Source organism: Ictalurus furcatus, chromosome 6 (assembly GCF_023375685.1).
Source record: "Ictalurus furcatus strain D&B chromosome 6, Billie_1.0, whole genome shotgun sequence".
Taxonomy (NCBI): Eukaryota; Metazoa; Chordata; class Actinopteri; order Siluriformes; family Ictaluridae; genus Ictalurus; species Ictalurus furcatus.
This window is the reverse complement of record NC_071260.1, coordinates 22753078-22769862: the sequence shown is the minus strand read 5'-3', so window position 1 is coordinate 22769862 and position 16785 is coordinate 22753078. Positions and strand designations below refer to the sequence as shown.

The 16785-nt window shown below is 39.0% G+C and overlaps 1 protein-coding gene across 1 annotated transcript in view; it reads left to right on the top strand.

Moving 5' to 3' along the window:
• Positions 1-16785, top strand: part of LOC128608942 (potassium voltage-gated channel subfamily H member 7-like) — a 77019-nt gene that overhangs the window by 36876 nt on the left and 23358 nt on the right. Inside the window, exons 4-7 of the mRNA XM_053627172.1 lie at positions 4699-5133; positions 5647-5667; positions 6954-7168; positions 15285-15710. Of these exons, the coding sequence (XP_053483147.1) occupies positions 4699-5133; positions 5647-5667; positions 6954-7168; positions 15285-15710 (1097 nt within the window). The remainder of the gene's footprint in view (positions 1-4698; positions 5134-5646; positions 5668-6953; positions 7169-15284; positions 15711-16785) is intronic.

Here is a 16785-nt window from a genome sequence, read left to right as displayed (position 1 = left end):
CATAAAGAGGCTTTAGTGCCAGACCTGCTTGTGTGTGTGAAGTTGATAGATGTAGGAAGAGAAATTAGGCGGCCAAGATAGTTTAATATCTGTTTATACATTATTAACCTCCACTGCACAGATCTGCATGCCCTGTGTCAACAGCACTCATAATCACCCAGACTCGCATTAGACTTTTGGAGTGCATGAAGAGCTGTACTCTAGATGAGTTTTTAGAGACACGGGCATGTGCGTCGCCTTTCACAATACACAACAATCTTGCCTTTTTACGTCTCTAGTCACATTCATTAGTATTTTGCTGGGGATTCTCTCATAACCATTTGAAAGTGTAGCAAATACATAGCCTAAAGTATACTCAGCAAAAAAAGAAATGTCCTCTCACATTCACCTGCTTTTATTTCCAGCTGATTTCTTAACATGTTTAAAGATTTGTATTAACATAAAAATAAGCAACTGAGATATAAACTGAGACATGAACAAGTTTCACAGACATTTGACGAACTGAAATGGAATAATGAGTCCCTGAACAAAGGGCGGGAGGTTAATATTAAAAGTAACAGTCAGTATCTGGTGGCCACCAGGTGCTTTAAGTACTACAGTGCATCTCATCCTCATGGACTGCACCAGATTTGTCAGTTCTTGCTGTGAGATGGTACTCCACTCTTCCACCAAGGCATCTGCAAATTCTCGATTATGTCTTGAGGGACACATGGTTACAAGTGGCTTGCCACCGCAAGGATGATCAGCTGTCCTTCTGTCGCCCTGTAGCACTGTCTCAGGCGTCTTACGTTACGAATGTTGCAGTTTATTGCTCTGGCCACATCTGCAGTCCTCATTCCTCCCTGCAGCAGACCTGTGGCATGTTCACGCAGGTGAGCAGGAACCCTAGGCATCTTTCTTCTGGTGTTTTTCAGAGTCAGAAAGGTCTCTTTAGTGTCTTAAGTTATTGTAACTGTGACCTTAATTGCCTACCGCCTAAAAACTGTTAGGGTCTTAAGGACTGTTCCACAGGTGCATGTGCAATAATTGTTTAAGGTTCATTGAACAAGCATGAAAAACATTGATTAAACCCTTTCCAATAAAGATCTGTAAAGCTTATTTGGATTTTACAAACTGATCTTCTTTGAAAGATTTCTTTGAAAAAGAAGATTTCTCCTGAAAATGGGGTATTTCTTTTTTGCTGAGTATATATCATACATATATTTTTTGTGTCGGCTATTCATATCTTTGACCAGTTTTCATAGCTAGTGAGCATTGGATGCTCAATAGTCTCTGAAACATGAATCCTTCTTTCAAATTTCCAATGCTATAGACTCCCAACCCACAGGCAGAAGAGTTTATCTGTATATGTGTGAACAGGACAGATAACAGGCATGTGTCATGTTCAGCACTTGTTCAAACATCAGTGCATGTGAATGCAGGGCAGTTGTATAATGTGGACTGAAGAGCTTGTTGAGTGAAGCCTTTCTTGTATAGCTCCAAGAGCTCGATTGCTGTCATTACAACACAGCAGCTCTTTCCGCTCTCACAGAGAGTTTTTCCACCCAGTTTTCAATAGAATGCCTGTAAATTGTATTCTGTACCAGTGTGTGCTATTTACTACATATTATTCTTCATGCAAGAATTTTCATTTGCAATGTGACCTGTCATTTTCACAGTTAATGAGATCAGATCCAAAATGTTCATTCACTCATCTGTAGTAACCACTTTATCCTGATTAGTGTTACAGTAGTTCTGGAGACTATCCCAGGAACACTGGGCACAAGATAGAAATATGCCCTGGATGTGATGCCAGTTCAGTTGCAGAGCACAATGCACACAGAGTCACACACTCATTCACATCTAGGGGCAACTGAGAATAGCTAATCCACCTACCAATATGTTTTTGGGAGGAAACTGGAGAACTTGGAGGAAACACACACGGACACAGAGAGAACATGCCAAACTCCACACTGATAGTAAAACAAGCTCACAATCAAGCAATAGAGCTGTCAGGCAGCAACACTAGCCCAAAATGTATGAACTGTGTAATCAGGCCATAAATAGGAGTGCAATACACATATACTGTAGCAATGTCAAAAATATCCTGCATAGCTAATTTTCTGTTCCATGTCAGGTATGTCATATCTATTTAAGCATCAAAGCACTTTTTAAGAACATTTGAGGAAAATAATAACACTAAACACGTCACTCAATCATTTCCAGAAATACATGGTACAAAACTACAGTCTATACACCAAGACTAGACAGATTAGACAGGTCCATAATAAGTTTAACACACAGCCTGATATATACAGTTACTTTTACTAAGATATCACTGTCATCTTTTTCACCACATTTTTATATGCATATTTTGGAATTTGTTCTGGGAATGTTTATATTGTTTATACATTGTGCTGCATGCTACACACTGCTTTGGGTGATGTATGTATAATATGCCATTTTGAACACAGCTGACATTACTGCATGGAAGAGCTTTTCAACTCATTCACATCAATTTGTCAACAGAAATTATACATCTGTGTCTAATTAACAAATTACTTAGCAGATGCTTCTCATTTGGGAACTATCTCGATTATATAGATGCAAAATGAAAGCCAAATTGGTGCACATAATAGCTATATCTTAAAACTTAGGCTGTAGCACAGATATGTGAGAAAGTTACAAACCAAAAATTATGCTTATTTTACACAGTTTATTTTCATTTACAATTGAATCTGAATTTACAATAAACTACTGTATAATATGCACTATTTTACTTTAGCTAAGTTTAACACTCAATTTACTTACTAGGTAACAGTATTAAGTTTTGAAGTTTTATGCGTACATTTAATAATACATGTTTACTCATTTTAATACATTTTATAAAACATTTATTAAATGACACACATATGAAGACTAGGCAGCAGTATAATAAAGACTGCTATGTTTCCTGCTGCTGAGCTACTACAATCTATTTCTGAAAAAACTGCCCTGTTTCTCCTTTGGGTTTTCTTTAAAAAAAAAAAAAAAAAATGTGCAGCCCTTTTAAAAGTCTCTGGAGGCTGCCTTAGTCAAAACATTTTCTAATATCAATAAAATGATGAATTCAGCACTCAAAGCTACCGTACACCACATAGAGGGCATTCAATACCGCAGGACTTCATGTTTTTATTTGGCCTTGTTATGATAAACAAAAGTCATACTAAAAAGGATCTAATGTAGATGTTAATGGCATCAGTTGTGAAAGGATAATTAGGACCAAAGACTGGCCAGACATATGATATTGATAACCCTTTTCCACTGAAAACCTGTTGTGAACTGGAACTGTGTTGTGCTTTTCCACTACAAAAGATGCGGCTGCTCTGAAATGCTCAGAACTGTGAGATCAGAGGCTTGGGGGCAGTGCTTGTTGTTTTTTGTTTGTTTGTTTTTTATTAACATCCTAACAGCTTGAGCAACTCTAGGTAATTTACATGACTTTATTAAAATAAGAGGTGGGCAGTTCCAGGGTTCATGAAGAAATACCTGTTAAACATGCAACTGCAGATGAATTGTAGCTATATTGTTAGTACTAAAAATCTACTATAAGCACTTTCCCACTCAGAATAAAGTATTAAAGTTGTAAAAGCATCTATCCATAGGTGTAGTGTATGCTGGGGACCCACCACATTATGAAAGTATCGTTTATATAATAGATTGTGGCAGAAACTGATCCAAGTTCTTTATTTTTTTTAATCACTTCAACCATGTTCATGGTGTTAGCTTTTTATTACATGGTGTAATAAAATGTCCCCTCTATGATAACTGTTGCATCCAGGTGGCTGTAAATTTACAGGTGCAAATAAGTTTCTAGCAGCATTCGTTTCCTGTGAACCCAGATGGCTGCATCACGCACAGAAATATGATTGCATTCATTTATAGAAATCTATTATAATGTTACATAGCAATTGGGAATATTTATGCTTCTAAAGCATACATCATTTTGTGATTGTGTGAAGTGTTTTAATAAGCTGGTGTGAATGTAAATGTTGGTTAACATGGAAGTATATCTTTTCTGTGTTGATACAGATCACTCTTTAGAAACACATTTAGTGCCAACTGGCCTTACATGTCATTGATCATGCAAGGGTTTTTTTTTCTACCATCATCATTCCTGTCCCTGGCATGTTTCAAAACAAAGTTACACCCATGCTTGTATCTCTTATATTTCACATATAGGTCTGCTGTGCATCCACAGATGCTGTATGAAGTTGACCGTATGGTAATCAGAATGCTTTGAGATAATTACAAGTATCTCTTTTTCTTCTATCCACTCTTAATTTTTGACATTTTATGTCTAGAAAAAGATGATGCCCTCTATTTAAAGGCCTATCCGAATGTCATTCATTTTCTTGCTCTAGTTTCCTATTAAACTCCTCCCTGTTTTAGAAATCTCTTCTAAATTCTCCTCTTTGCTGAAGTATACTTTTGGTTCCCTTTGAGCTTTTCTTACAGGATATACATCCACACTGGGAGATGTACTGTGCCTTTGTGGCTTTACAGAGACTATTTGTTTTTCCTGGTTTCATGTTTTTATTTTAGGAAGAAATCGAATGTCCAAGACTAAAACATTTCCCCACTGTTCCATATCTATATGGAAACCTACTTTCCACTGCAGTTGTTAAACTCTATCTCAATTCCTTATATATTTTTTATATTTTTCCTTGTCTCCTCCAGGGAAAGGAAGATTCTTCAGGTTCCGCCTGCCTTCCTTGAACCTGTTAGGGTCCAGCAAACTGTCTCTGCCCCAAGAAGACCCTGACACAGTAATGGTGGACTCTCCAAGAGCCAACAATGACTCTGTTCCCTTGAGGAACTTCCAGTCTCCAACTAAGGACACCAACAGTCCTGCTGATGCCAATGACACACAGGCGCTTATCAGCTCCAGTCCCCATTCATCCCCAATCAGTGTATCTGGACCCCTCGACCACTCATCCCCTAAACAACTGTGGGACCGTCCAAGTCTGTCTCAGGCCCAGTCCACTACCTGCCTTGCACAGTCCATCTCCAGAGACAGTGTGTGTAGCAGAAGACGAGCCTCATCCGTGCATGATATTGAAGGCCTCAGCTCCAACTCCAAACGTCTGTTGAGGGATCGGCATGCTAGTGAAGGTAAATAAATCCACAGACTTATTTCTTCTATTCTGCAAGAAGGGTTGTGTTGTGAGACTTGTCTTGTGAGACATAGAGTTAAGACCCTGAATAGAAAGCCCTCTAATTGGCAAGTCAGTGTTTGGTCCCAAAACAACATAAGCCTCTGAATAATAATGTTACAAGTGTGCAGTCGCAAAACATAAACTGAATATCACTATATTCTTATAGTTTTGTACATAATATGTGCACACAATTGTAAAAAACATGTAAAAGCATGAATAAATACATGTCGTTGGTATGTTGTTTCTTGTAGAAATATTGGCAGCAGGAAAATCATTCATTTTCATTTAAAAACTAGCATTACTTTACTGCAAAAAAAACAACTTGAGTGCCCTGAAATATTGTTTCTCAGATAGTGGCTTACCTTTAATAAAATAAAACTATAAAACTAACCCTAAACAGAACCTACTGATAATCTGAACGTCAACATTAATTCCTCTGATCACTGATCAATGTTCTCCTGCATTTCAGACCATGGCCGCAGTGTGAAAGGTAACAGTGTGTTTTGATTGAATGCTTTACAATCTTGGACTGATTGTTGCATGTTTTTAAAGGACAGTAATTGTCTGATTCCTCCATATCGTTTAACTCCAATTAGCATCTGTCATGTAAACAAGGTGCAGACGGATACAAGTGCAGTTAAGAGCGTTTATTAAAGATACAGGCAGACAAATCCAAATCGATAGGGCAAGCTCACGGTCATAAAACAGGTGAGGGGTCAGGCGATCAGCAAACGGGCATAAACACGACAAAGCAAGGAGCAAAACGAGAAACAGGATCAAAAACCATGAGAAGAGAGCAAAGATCAAGGCTTGGTATGGGTCTGGCAGAAAACACAGAAACAATACTTCACCCTGAACAAAGACTCAGACTAAATGTAATCAAAGAGGGATAACACAGAACAGCTGAGACATTAGGAACATCCAATAATATAACTGGGGCGGGGACAGGACAGAAACCAAACCAAAACTCAGGGCAGTTCGTGCACGCCGAATGCTCTGGCACTCAGCGTGAGGGGAAATTCATGACAACATCTCATAGTGGTAGCCTTAAAGCACCAAATATCTTCTCAGCATCTATCAGATCCTGTTCTAGTAGTGGATTTATTTTTTAAAAAGATCTTCTTTGAAGTGTCCAGGGAATCATTGTTTCTGCCTGATATCACTTCTCAAAACATCAGTCCTCAGGTGTATCCTTCATACAGTAATGATAAGACAGTATGTGGAATGATGAGGAGTCCCAGCAGTCCCCGACTGTGATTTAGAGTACAGTGCAGGAGAAATCTTGGTGTGTATGTGAGGTTTAACTTGACTCATAAATGAACATTTACTCCTAGCCAGAAGTGACTAGAAAAGGCTCTTCCCTCTCTCACTTCCTTGCATGAAACTGAAGTGTCATTATGAGCTCTGATAGGAAATCAATCCTACTGTACATATGAATGCTGTATATCTGCTCCTTACAAATCCGTTGTCAGAACCATATATTTTACTTTGAAGCATGTATGAATGAAGCCTGTTTCTGACACTTTGTTTTGTAGTACAGTAAGTGTACCATTTCAGTCTTTTACACACCTCAAAATCATGTCATTATTTACTTCTGTATGCTTTGCTTCAAAGTTAAAGTACCATTAAAAACACTCATTAAGTATCAGCCTGTACAGGAAAAGCATCTTTTAAGAGACTATATCCTTCTAATGAGTTCTAATGAATTTCTCTGTTTTTTAATGGTGAGTCAAATTGCCATGCTCTTAACTAGTTTTTGTATCTTTTCATCATCAGGTCCTTTTAACCATCTCAAATCCAGCCTGCTGGGCTCTACCTCAGACTCCAACTTGAACAAATACACTACAATTAACAAGATCCCCCTCATCGCACTTAACTTCTCTGAAACTAACAACGACAAAAGGGTCCCCTCACCTCCTGCCTCGGAGAAAACCATCATCGCTGCAAAAGTTAAAGACCGCACACACAATGTCACTGAGAAAGTCACACAGGTGAGATACATGGTGTTGTGGTACACTAGGTAACCCAGCTGTTGTGTCTGTTTGTGGATTAGATTGTAGTATTGAGTTTTGATTAGTTTTGTGCATAAAGTGTAAATTAAAATAACAAACAGTATTTAAATATCCCTATTTGTTTCTTGGCTTTATGTATATCTATGAGACTTTCACAGTATACACTATATAAAACACTGGGTTTAATACAACCCAAATTTGTTTATTTTTAGCCCAACGGCTGGGTAAATATAGGACAGAACACATTTTGGGCTAAACTAACCCATCAAGTTGCATCCTGCACCACCTGCTTGCATACATGACACATTGTTGGTAGTAAAAATAAATCATTTACAATTTGCCAAAGTGGATATTTAGATTAATCATAGTAACAGCCAATTTAGCATTTATTTTTTATATCTGATTATCTACTTGATGTTTTCTCTGCCAATGTACTCAAAACGGCTGGGTTACTTATGTAACCCTGTTCCCTGAGAAGGGAACGAGATCTTGGCAGAAACGGTGTCTGAATACTTGTGAAATCACACCAATCTGATTGACCTGCCACAGTCGGGTGACGAAGTAGAAACGTGTCACGAAGACTATATAAGGCACCCACAAACTACGTCATTCAGCTTCTATTTGTTTGAAGGAAGACGCAATTTGCAGGCCTGACAAAGAATGCCAATGAGACACAATACCTCATTCTCTTCTCAGGGAACAGGGTAACCCAGAAGTTCCCTTTCCAAGGGAACTCTACATTGCGTCACGCTTGATGCTTTGGGACCGAGAATACCTACTATGCCATACTGAAACGTGTCTGTCAAAAAATGTCTGTGAAGAATTTATGCGCAAAAGCACTTCTTGAACAAACATAAAATGTCTCATCTTTCAGCATACCCTTAGATAATACCTTAGAGGAAGCCACACCTCGAGTGTAACCACCTAAGTCTGCTTGAATGTGCCCCTGTAGAATCCCAGCACCGCAGTTAGTGGTTCTACTGGCCATATTTATTCCACAAAAGAATAGAAGTGTAGCAAGTGGCTCATTTCGTAGCAACTAAGCCACCACGAGAAAACGGGGAAAATAACCCAAATAATGACACACAAATACGTTCCACTTAGAACAGGCAAGAGGCATGTGTTTCCATACAAAAATAAATTTTATTTTGAAGTTAAAAAGACTGGCCAAGAATTATTTTTAAAAAAATTTTTTTAAAAAAAACAGCAACCAACACAGTCAGGCATTGGTCAAATAAAACAGTCTCAAGGAGAAATTAACAATAATCATAGGTGAACCGAGGTTTCCTGTATGAAGGGCAGGCTAGTACAACAGCACCAGCTATACAAAAGGGAAAAGAACCCCACTAATCAGAATCATACCCACAAAATTCACTGCAAGTAAACACAGCAATAATAATGACCCTTGGTTAAGTAAAGCCTAAGGTGCAGCCAAGAACTCCCCCCAGCCTCAGGAAGCACTCAGCTCCTACAAGGAGAAAACAAAAACACAAGAAAAATCAATTACAATATGCTCAAAGCAGACAAACAAAAGAATAAAACAAAACAAAAGCAAACTTACTGTGACAAAAACACAGAGATAACCCGAGCTCAAACTGATTATAGGTAGCAAGTTTACCAAGACTGACCAAAACCACTACTACCACATAGCGGTATCAGCATAATTGATAAAGACTGTTACAACAGTTGAATTCAATAAAACTGATCTTAGTGACAGTAGCAAACACAAATAAAGCAAAATAACAAAATAAAGCAGCCCAAAACCAAACAAGCAGAATAAAACAAAATACAAACAAAACAAAGCAAAGCAAAGCAGAACAAAATAAAACCAAACAAAAGCAGCAACATGGCTCTGCGAGTGAGGGGGAGGAGCTATACCGAAACGACCACATCTCACTCTTAACTGCCTGCCTTAACGCATGCAAAATCGAGGACCCTAAGAACAACAAACAGCTGTTACAACCTCAATTTGGAAAGCATGCAAGAGCATGTGGCTCAAATAATAGAACTAAACGATTTACCTACCATGATCCGATGACATGATACTCACGATGGCACATACGAAAATCATGATAGCTTCTTTAATAGTTGTGACGGCAACAGCTGGCGCTCCGATCGGGGCTACGTTAAACTACCATGCTACACAGATGGGAGCCTTGACGGCACACCGCATTGAGAGTGAGTAGCACACCACCCATGCACACAGAATCGGTAGTCCAACGTCACACTAAACAAGTAAATCGCATGGTAAGTAGACAACGCTAGCATCAAACAGCTAAGCGACAAAGCCAAAAACACATACCTCTGAAGTCCATAGCAACGAAAGGAAGGGGCAGGTTTTCGACCATGACGCATTCTGGGAGTCATAAACAACCACTTATATACTGTGGTAGGAACATAGCTCATTGGCCACATAGTTAATAAGGGTGACGTTTTAACCACGACACACACCCCACTACACATGTAATAGAGCGTACACTTCCTTGTGGATAAAGCTCTAGTATTGAAAACATTCTCCCAACCTCGGTTGAGAGACACCTACTGTAGGAGCTTGTACCCCCCGAGGGACCAGACTTAAAACCTACACTGCCTCGACAGGGCTATGATGTCTGAAAATCATACTCAGAGTTGGTCAAAGTGGAGCTACCAGCAGCAGACTTTACTGGTTTTGACTAACCCCCTGATCTGAAAACAGGGAAAGAGGCAACTACCCCATTCTGCAAGCCTCAGCCCCTACCTCAGTAGGATGTCTCTCAACAATATTCCCCCTTTATGAGAAGAAATATTTCCTCAGAAATACCCTGCGCTCATACCAGACCTAAGAGACTCAACTGAAAGGGGGGGGGGTGTGTGCGACATTTAGATCTTACTGTGACAAATCAGTACTCAAAGTAAATGTACAGTACGGTAGAATGTGCATAAAATACTGAAACTGCATGTTTGATGAGCCCGCTTTCAGTTAATACAATCTAAGCTCAGCTACACTCCAAAAGGCCCACCCAGAATGCCTTGGGCTAGATGACCCTTCAAGATCAATCCTGTCCTTTACTTTTAGAACCCCTCAGGCGACCTAAAATATGGCTTCTTGTGGTAGGGATTTATCCACCCCCCCCCCCTTCCTTTATAGGGGCGTCAATGTGGGAAAAATGACTTTAGATAACCGTCTCCAAGCTGCATAAAACACCCAGAAACTGCACGTAAGAGTGCACGGTTTAAATAACACTGTCTAAGCCAGCTCCCTTCCCTTATCCCTTTTGCCCCTTAATGAGCATGTGACCAACTAAACAGCAACTATATAACAGTCAGCCCATAAGTACCCCCAGTTTGCCAGTGAAACATCTCCTAGCCCCCAGACCCCAGTGACAGGGTCTAGCTGATGCTATCTGCACAATGGAGTGAAGCAACACATATTTAATATAATACTTTATTATTTTATTATAACTTTTTTAGAGCATACACTTCCCCATGGACAAATTTGAAGCATTTGTAGAATCCACAGCACTATCCTGATTGTCACTGGGTCCCACTACACTACTGGAATCACAATGTGAAAGAGACATGTAATAGAGCGTACAACTTCCCAGTGATAATAGCTACCCCCTTTTAAATATGAGAAGAAATATTTCCTCAGAAATATTCTGCATTCATAACAGACCCAAAAGACTCGACTGAAAGGAGGGGAATATGGATGCAAGAATGTGCGATTTTCAGATCTTATCGTGACAAATCAATACTCGAACTGAATGTGCAAACGATAAACTGAGAATAATACACTGAAACTGCATGTATAATGAGCACAGTTTCAGATAATGCAAACCCAAACTTAGCTGCATTCTCACACCCCGGCAGACTCAAGGGAGAGAGAGACTTTTTTTAAGTGAAAGTATCATAAGTTCGTTACCCTGCCCAGCTCACTGAACAGGGACATATGAACATGGGAGATCATTGAACAGATGATGCCCTACAGAAATACTGGGGGAAAGAACAACCTCAAAGTCCCCGATACCCCACTTTATCAGCCCCTTGGGACTACTTCCTCCTTCTAGCACTTAGAACAGTCCTCATATCCATTCTCGTGCCTCTGGAGAACTGGGATTGCGGCTGCCTGGACCCCCTGCCTCTGCGTGAGGGGAGGTGGGCAGCCACACTAGCTTTCTGTTCCTCCCTATCAGTGCTAGTCCCAGGCTGAGGACTACTTAAAGCCGCTAGGAGCTCAAAGCTGTGAGGGAAAATTCATTGAATACCTCTGACTGTTTCTTTACTTCCTGAAACCTGACCACGACAGGATTTACTGTGCCAGCAGGAGAAACAGGGGCATTCAATAAAAACACTTTGTCTCTATTTTTTTCCTGACAAATTAAGCCACAGATGCCTCTCTGTGACCAGCAAAGCAACCATAGAACGGCTAATGGCACCAGCCATCTGCTTTGTGGCACGGAGAGACAAATCTGTGGCTCTGCAAAGCTCCACAACCACCTCGAGACCAATACCCTCGCCACTTTTGCGCTCTTTCATCAGGTCAGTCTGATAAGCTTGGAACAAAGCCATAGTATACAAAACACCACCAGCCTGACCTGGTGCCACATAAGCCTTGCTCACTCACTGTGAGGACACCCTGCATGCCTTCATAGGCAAGGCTGACCCCTCTAAGTTTGTTACCGTGCCAGGAGAGAGATAGCCCACAAGCGTCTTTTCAACCCGTGTCAGCGCAATATAACAATACTTTTTCGCCCCTCGATGGTAGCATAGTTCGCAGCCATGGGGTTAAAAACTCAACTGGAGTATGATTTTTCTCATGAACTCAACACCTCGGAGTGGAGCTTGGTGAAAAAAACGGGAGTCTTTTGAGGGGGGAGGATTTTTTACACTGGTGAGAAAGCGCTTATCTAGTCTACCTCTATAAATCTATGAGAGACACCAGACACAACAATACAGACGAGCTAAAGGCCTCTATCAAAGCAACCTGGGCTTCCATAACACCTCAGCAGTACCACAGGCTGATTACCTCCATGCCACGATGCATTGATGCAGTAATTTGTGCAAAAGGAGCTCAAGGAGACCAAGTATTGAATGCATAAATTAACATACTTTTCAGAAGGTCGACATTTCTGTATTATACATTCTTTATTCTAATATTTAAAGATACTGGATTTTCATCTCATTATCTTCAAGATTGAAACAAAAAAGGTTTGAAATATTTCACTTTGTGTAATGAATATATGAAAGTTCCACTTTTTGAATTAAATTACAGAAAAAAAAAAAACTTTTCCACAATATTCTAATTTTTGAGATCCACCTGTATGTAATGTTCTGAAATGAAATTGGACAGCTAATAAATAATGGTCAGAAGTCACTTGCAATTGTTTTCCTCTCCTGTCACTGTAAATTGTCACCCCTTACAGAGAATTATTCACTTCCTGCTACATAGTTTCACTGCCAGTAAAAATGAATATAACTGTTACCTTGTTACTATATACTAGTGTTCAGTTAAGAAATCTCTAGCCTCCTTCTTCCATTATTCAACACCCCTCCCTCTCTGACACTGCAATGTATCAAAAGACCATCTGAGCATGAAGATGGATTTCCTACTGCTTTGCACAAATATATGTCCCAATATTAGACTTAAAGAGTTAGCACACTCCTTCCTTCCAGTTTTTAGTTTTTGTTATTGTTGTTGTTGTTGTTTGCTTCAGTGGTAGCTTGGATTTAGGTCCTTGCCCAGACAGTGGATTCACTCTAGGGGCAGATAAATGCTGAAAGTGTCCTTCTGTTAACCCACATTCATTCTACAGACTGAAGGGCATCAGATGGCAGCGCCTCTCATATGTGTCCCGTTTGTAACCCGCTTTTGCAGGAAATGAGAAATGCAAAAACAGAAACACACGCTGAAAAACATAAGTGCACTCCAAGGAAGCCCAGCCAACTCTTATTCCTCGAGTCAGCTGGCTTGGCATTTTATTCAGTCATTTGGCTTGACAGCTTTGACTGATTCCCACATTACCTTACTGTGACCATCTGCATGTGTGAGAGGAAGATAAGAGAAAACAGCTCTATTTATTACCCCTTACTGAATGAGAATAAAAAAGTGCTGAGGAGGAAACACAAAACAAGCTCTCCACATGTTGGCATAATAAATAATGATGTATTAATCAGGGTAAGATGCCTCATTTGCTGTTTGTCAGTGGCAGTTTGTGCATGTGTTGCTGTGTGTAAGTCTTTATGCTTAGTCACAGTCACGCATACACTGGTTTACAGTTACACACACTCTGGTTTTAGCTACACATCATGAGTTTAAAACTTTGGGGGTTTGAAAATATGACAACTGCTCCCTTGCTGACCTTGTAAAAACAAATTTTGAGACAGGGAAAAAGTAGTACAAATCTTACAGGCCTGAGGACAACATGAAACTGATGCTTATCTAGCACAAAAATACAAAACTCAATATCTCAGCCTTTCCCTCCTCGAAGAAATTTCAGAATCATACTCCTGCAGTTATGTTAGTGCATTGTCATCTTTGATTTTTAAAATGATTGTTATATGTCTGTGGCCTGCTACCCAAAGTGAAGGAAGTGCCAACTCTGGAACACATAAATCACCATCAAGTCTAGTCAAATCAGTATTTTCCTAAGCTTACAACTTTTGACCTGGTAGTTATGGTTTGTCATTTTACAGTTATAAGTCCAAATAGTTACTTTAGAGTTACTTTTTCCGTTTCCATACATTTGAGCGAGGAACTTAAACCTAGCTCACTCCTGCAGTAACCTGAAATGGGCAGCTAGGAAGCATCCCCTTCTCAACATTCTGCACAGCATAAATGAGTTTGGACAGGAAAGGGAGAATGTTTTGGTATGTGGCTCCTTCAGACTGTGTAACAGGGAAATTTGGAAGACAGGCTGTCAGTAGTAATGAGATGATGGAAAAATTCCTGATGCAATAGAAATCTTATCCAAAGCTCTGCACTGATGCACCAGGTAGCAATTTAAAAATATAATAGCAGTCTTAAATAGAAAAGATAGCAGTGGCACTATCCTTTATTCATCAATGTTTCATTCAATCATAGTTGCTCTTTTGATAATGGTAGTGGAGAGGGCGTTCTAAAATCCAAAATCTCCCATAAAAGTTCAGTCGGATTGAGATCTGCTGACTGTGAAGACCATGGTATAAGATTTACATCAGTTTTGTCCTCATCAAACCATTAATTGAACCTTCATGCAATGTGGATGGGGCACTGTCATCCCAGAAAAGTGCTATGAGAATAACTTTATATTGGTTTGCAGTGATTTCCCAAAATTAAACAACACCAGCAAAATGGTCCCCACAGCAAAAAAGAACCAGTGATTAATTTTGTAAAGTTATTACATTTATACATAATGCTTATAATGTTTTTATGAAAAAAGTTAAATCGTCACACGTAAAATAGACCAGGAAACAGACCAGACTAGTAATATTGGAAGACAAAAGCCAAAGTATTGGTCTATTATTGTAAGGATGTGATGGGGAGACCACACAGAGGAGTTTACTTTGGCTATGTCCATCTCAGCTCCCAGGACCTATAGGAATCCCTTGCTTGCCTTGTATTTGAAATAAACTTCACCAAATCTTCTGAAGGTTTTGTTATGGCATTTCAGTGATGGGTTTCTTTTTTCCACATAAACCCATTATGTGGCTATTTTTAAGTTCCTTTAGTCTTAAACTCCTTTTTTGTGACTTCAAATAAATGGTCCTTAATGCAATCTTGCTTAATTTTTTTTGCTTGGAAGCTACTATAACTAAAAGGAAATTAATTGGTTTGTTTGTTCATTTGTTTGTTCATTCTTTTGTTCATTCATTTATTCATTCATTTTCAGTAGCAACTTTATCCTGGTCAGAGTCACAGGGAAACTATGCACACACACATTGGCACTCATTTAAATCTAGGCGCTTCAGTTGAATTTCAGTTGTATTGGAATCAGCATCAGTTTTATTGGAATATGTAAACTGCATACGTAACCCACATAATTTCTTTCCCATTGTCAGTCAGCTTGCTGTTCGCATATAGGCATGCAACTGACCTTAATGATTGACCGAATTTTTATTTTGTTTTTCCTCTGTCCAGGTGTTGTCACTAGGTGCAGATGTATTACCAGAGTACAAGCTCCAGGCTCCGCGCATAGACAAATTCACCATCCTACACTACAGTCCGTTTAAGGCCATGTGGGACTGGCTTATTCTACTCCTTGTCATTTACACTGCCATCTTCACCCCATACTCCGCCGCCTTCCTTTTGAACGATCGTGAGGAACAGAAGAGGAGATTGTGTGGCTACTCCTGCAGTCCCCTTAACGTTGTCGACTTAATGGTGGACATTATGTTCATCATTGACATCCTTATAAACTTCCGCACAACTTATGTAAATTCCAACGAGGAAGTAGTGAGTCACCCAGGGAAGATCGCAGTGCACTATTTTAAGGGCTGGTTTCTCATAGACATGGTGGCAGCCATTCCCTTTGACCTGCTCATCTTTGGATCAGGGTCGGATGAAGTAAGTATTCAGCTACATTAACATTCTCTCACTGCCCTCTCTTGGTTGAGTTTTGTTATTTAGATATTTATTTCTGTATATTTATTTCTCTTTTAGAAATTGTGTCATGTGTTATGACATAACACAATTATGTGTTATGAGATCAGATCATATGCTTTTAATATTGATTAAAAATAATCTGCTATTGGCTGTTTTCTTTTTTTTTCTTCCCTTAATGCTATGCAGTTAATCAGTCCATTTATTTAGATGAATGTCTTATCAAATGGTGCTCAGTGAGTCATCTAGATAAGTAGTTTGTGCAGTTTACAGGCCACAACTAGGCCAGCCTGCACACTGGCTTATTTATTTCTTTGAGGATATTTCAGCAGTCAGTCATGATGACATATCATAATTGTGCATTATAACCACACCATACAGCTAGTATAAGGCAATAACACACTTGAAAGCTGACTGTATATATTACCATAATATTGCTTATTAAGGGTGTGAAGGAATATCGGCAAGTTTGATATTTACCAGCTAATTAATTATATACAGTAGCAAAATGCAAGCACAACTTTTATTTAATCAACATGTCACAATTGTTTTATCTGTAAAATGTTTATTTGAATGGTAACTACACTAGGCCTGAAATAATCCTTGCTTGAATCTTCTTAAAAGCAATACTGATGACATTTCTATGTAGTACATTATGTGACTTGGTCTTTATATGAAAGAGAAAAAATGATGAGCCTTCAGTCAGTAATTTTAATCCTTATCTTGCAAGTTATTAGTTTGTCTTTATTAATTCCAAATTACTGACAGCTTGAGATGTCTTCAAAGAAAAGTGCACATTTTATTTATATTTTATGTTTAATAAATATTTATATTTTACATTTATCTACTTTTAGATAGGAGCATGAAATTCTGTATTTTCAGCTGAAGTGGGCCACTTCTATTAAATTATGTTGTGAAGCACCATTCTAGTACAACTTACAGTATACTGTAGTTATTTAAGAATTTGGTCTTAAGAACTCGGTCAAATAAGGATTTACATGTTCTCAAAATAAAGTAATCAATATTGCATTTAAATCAT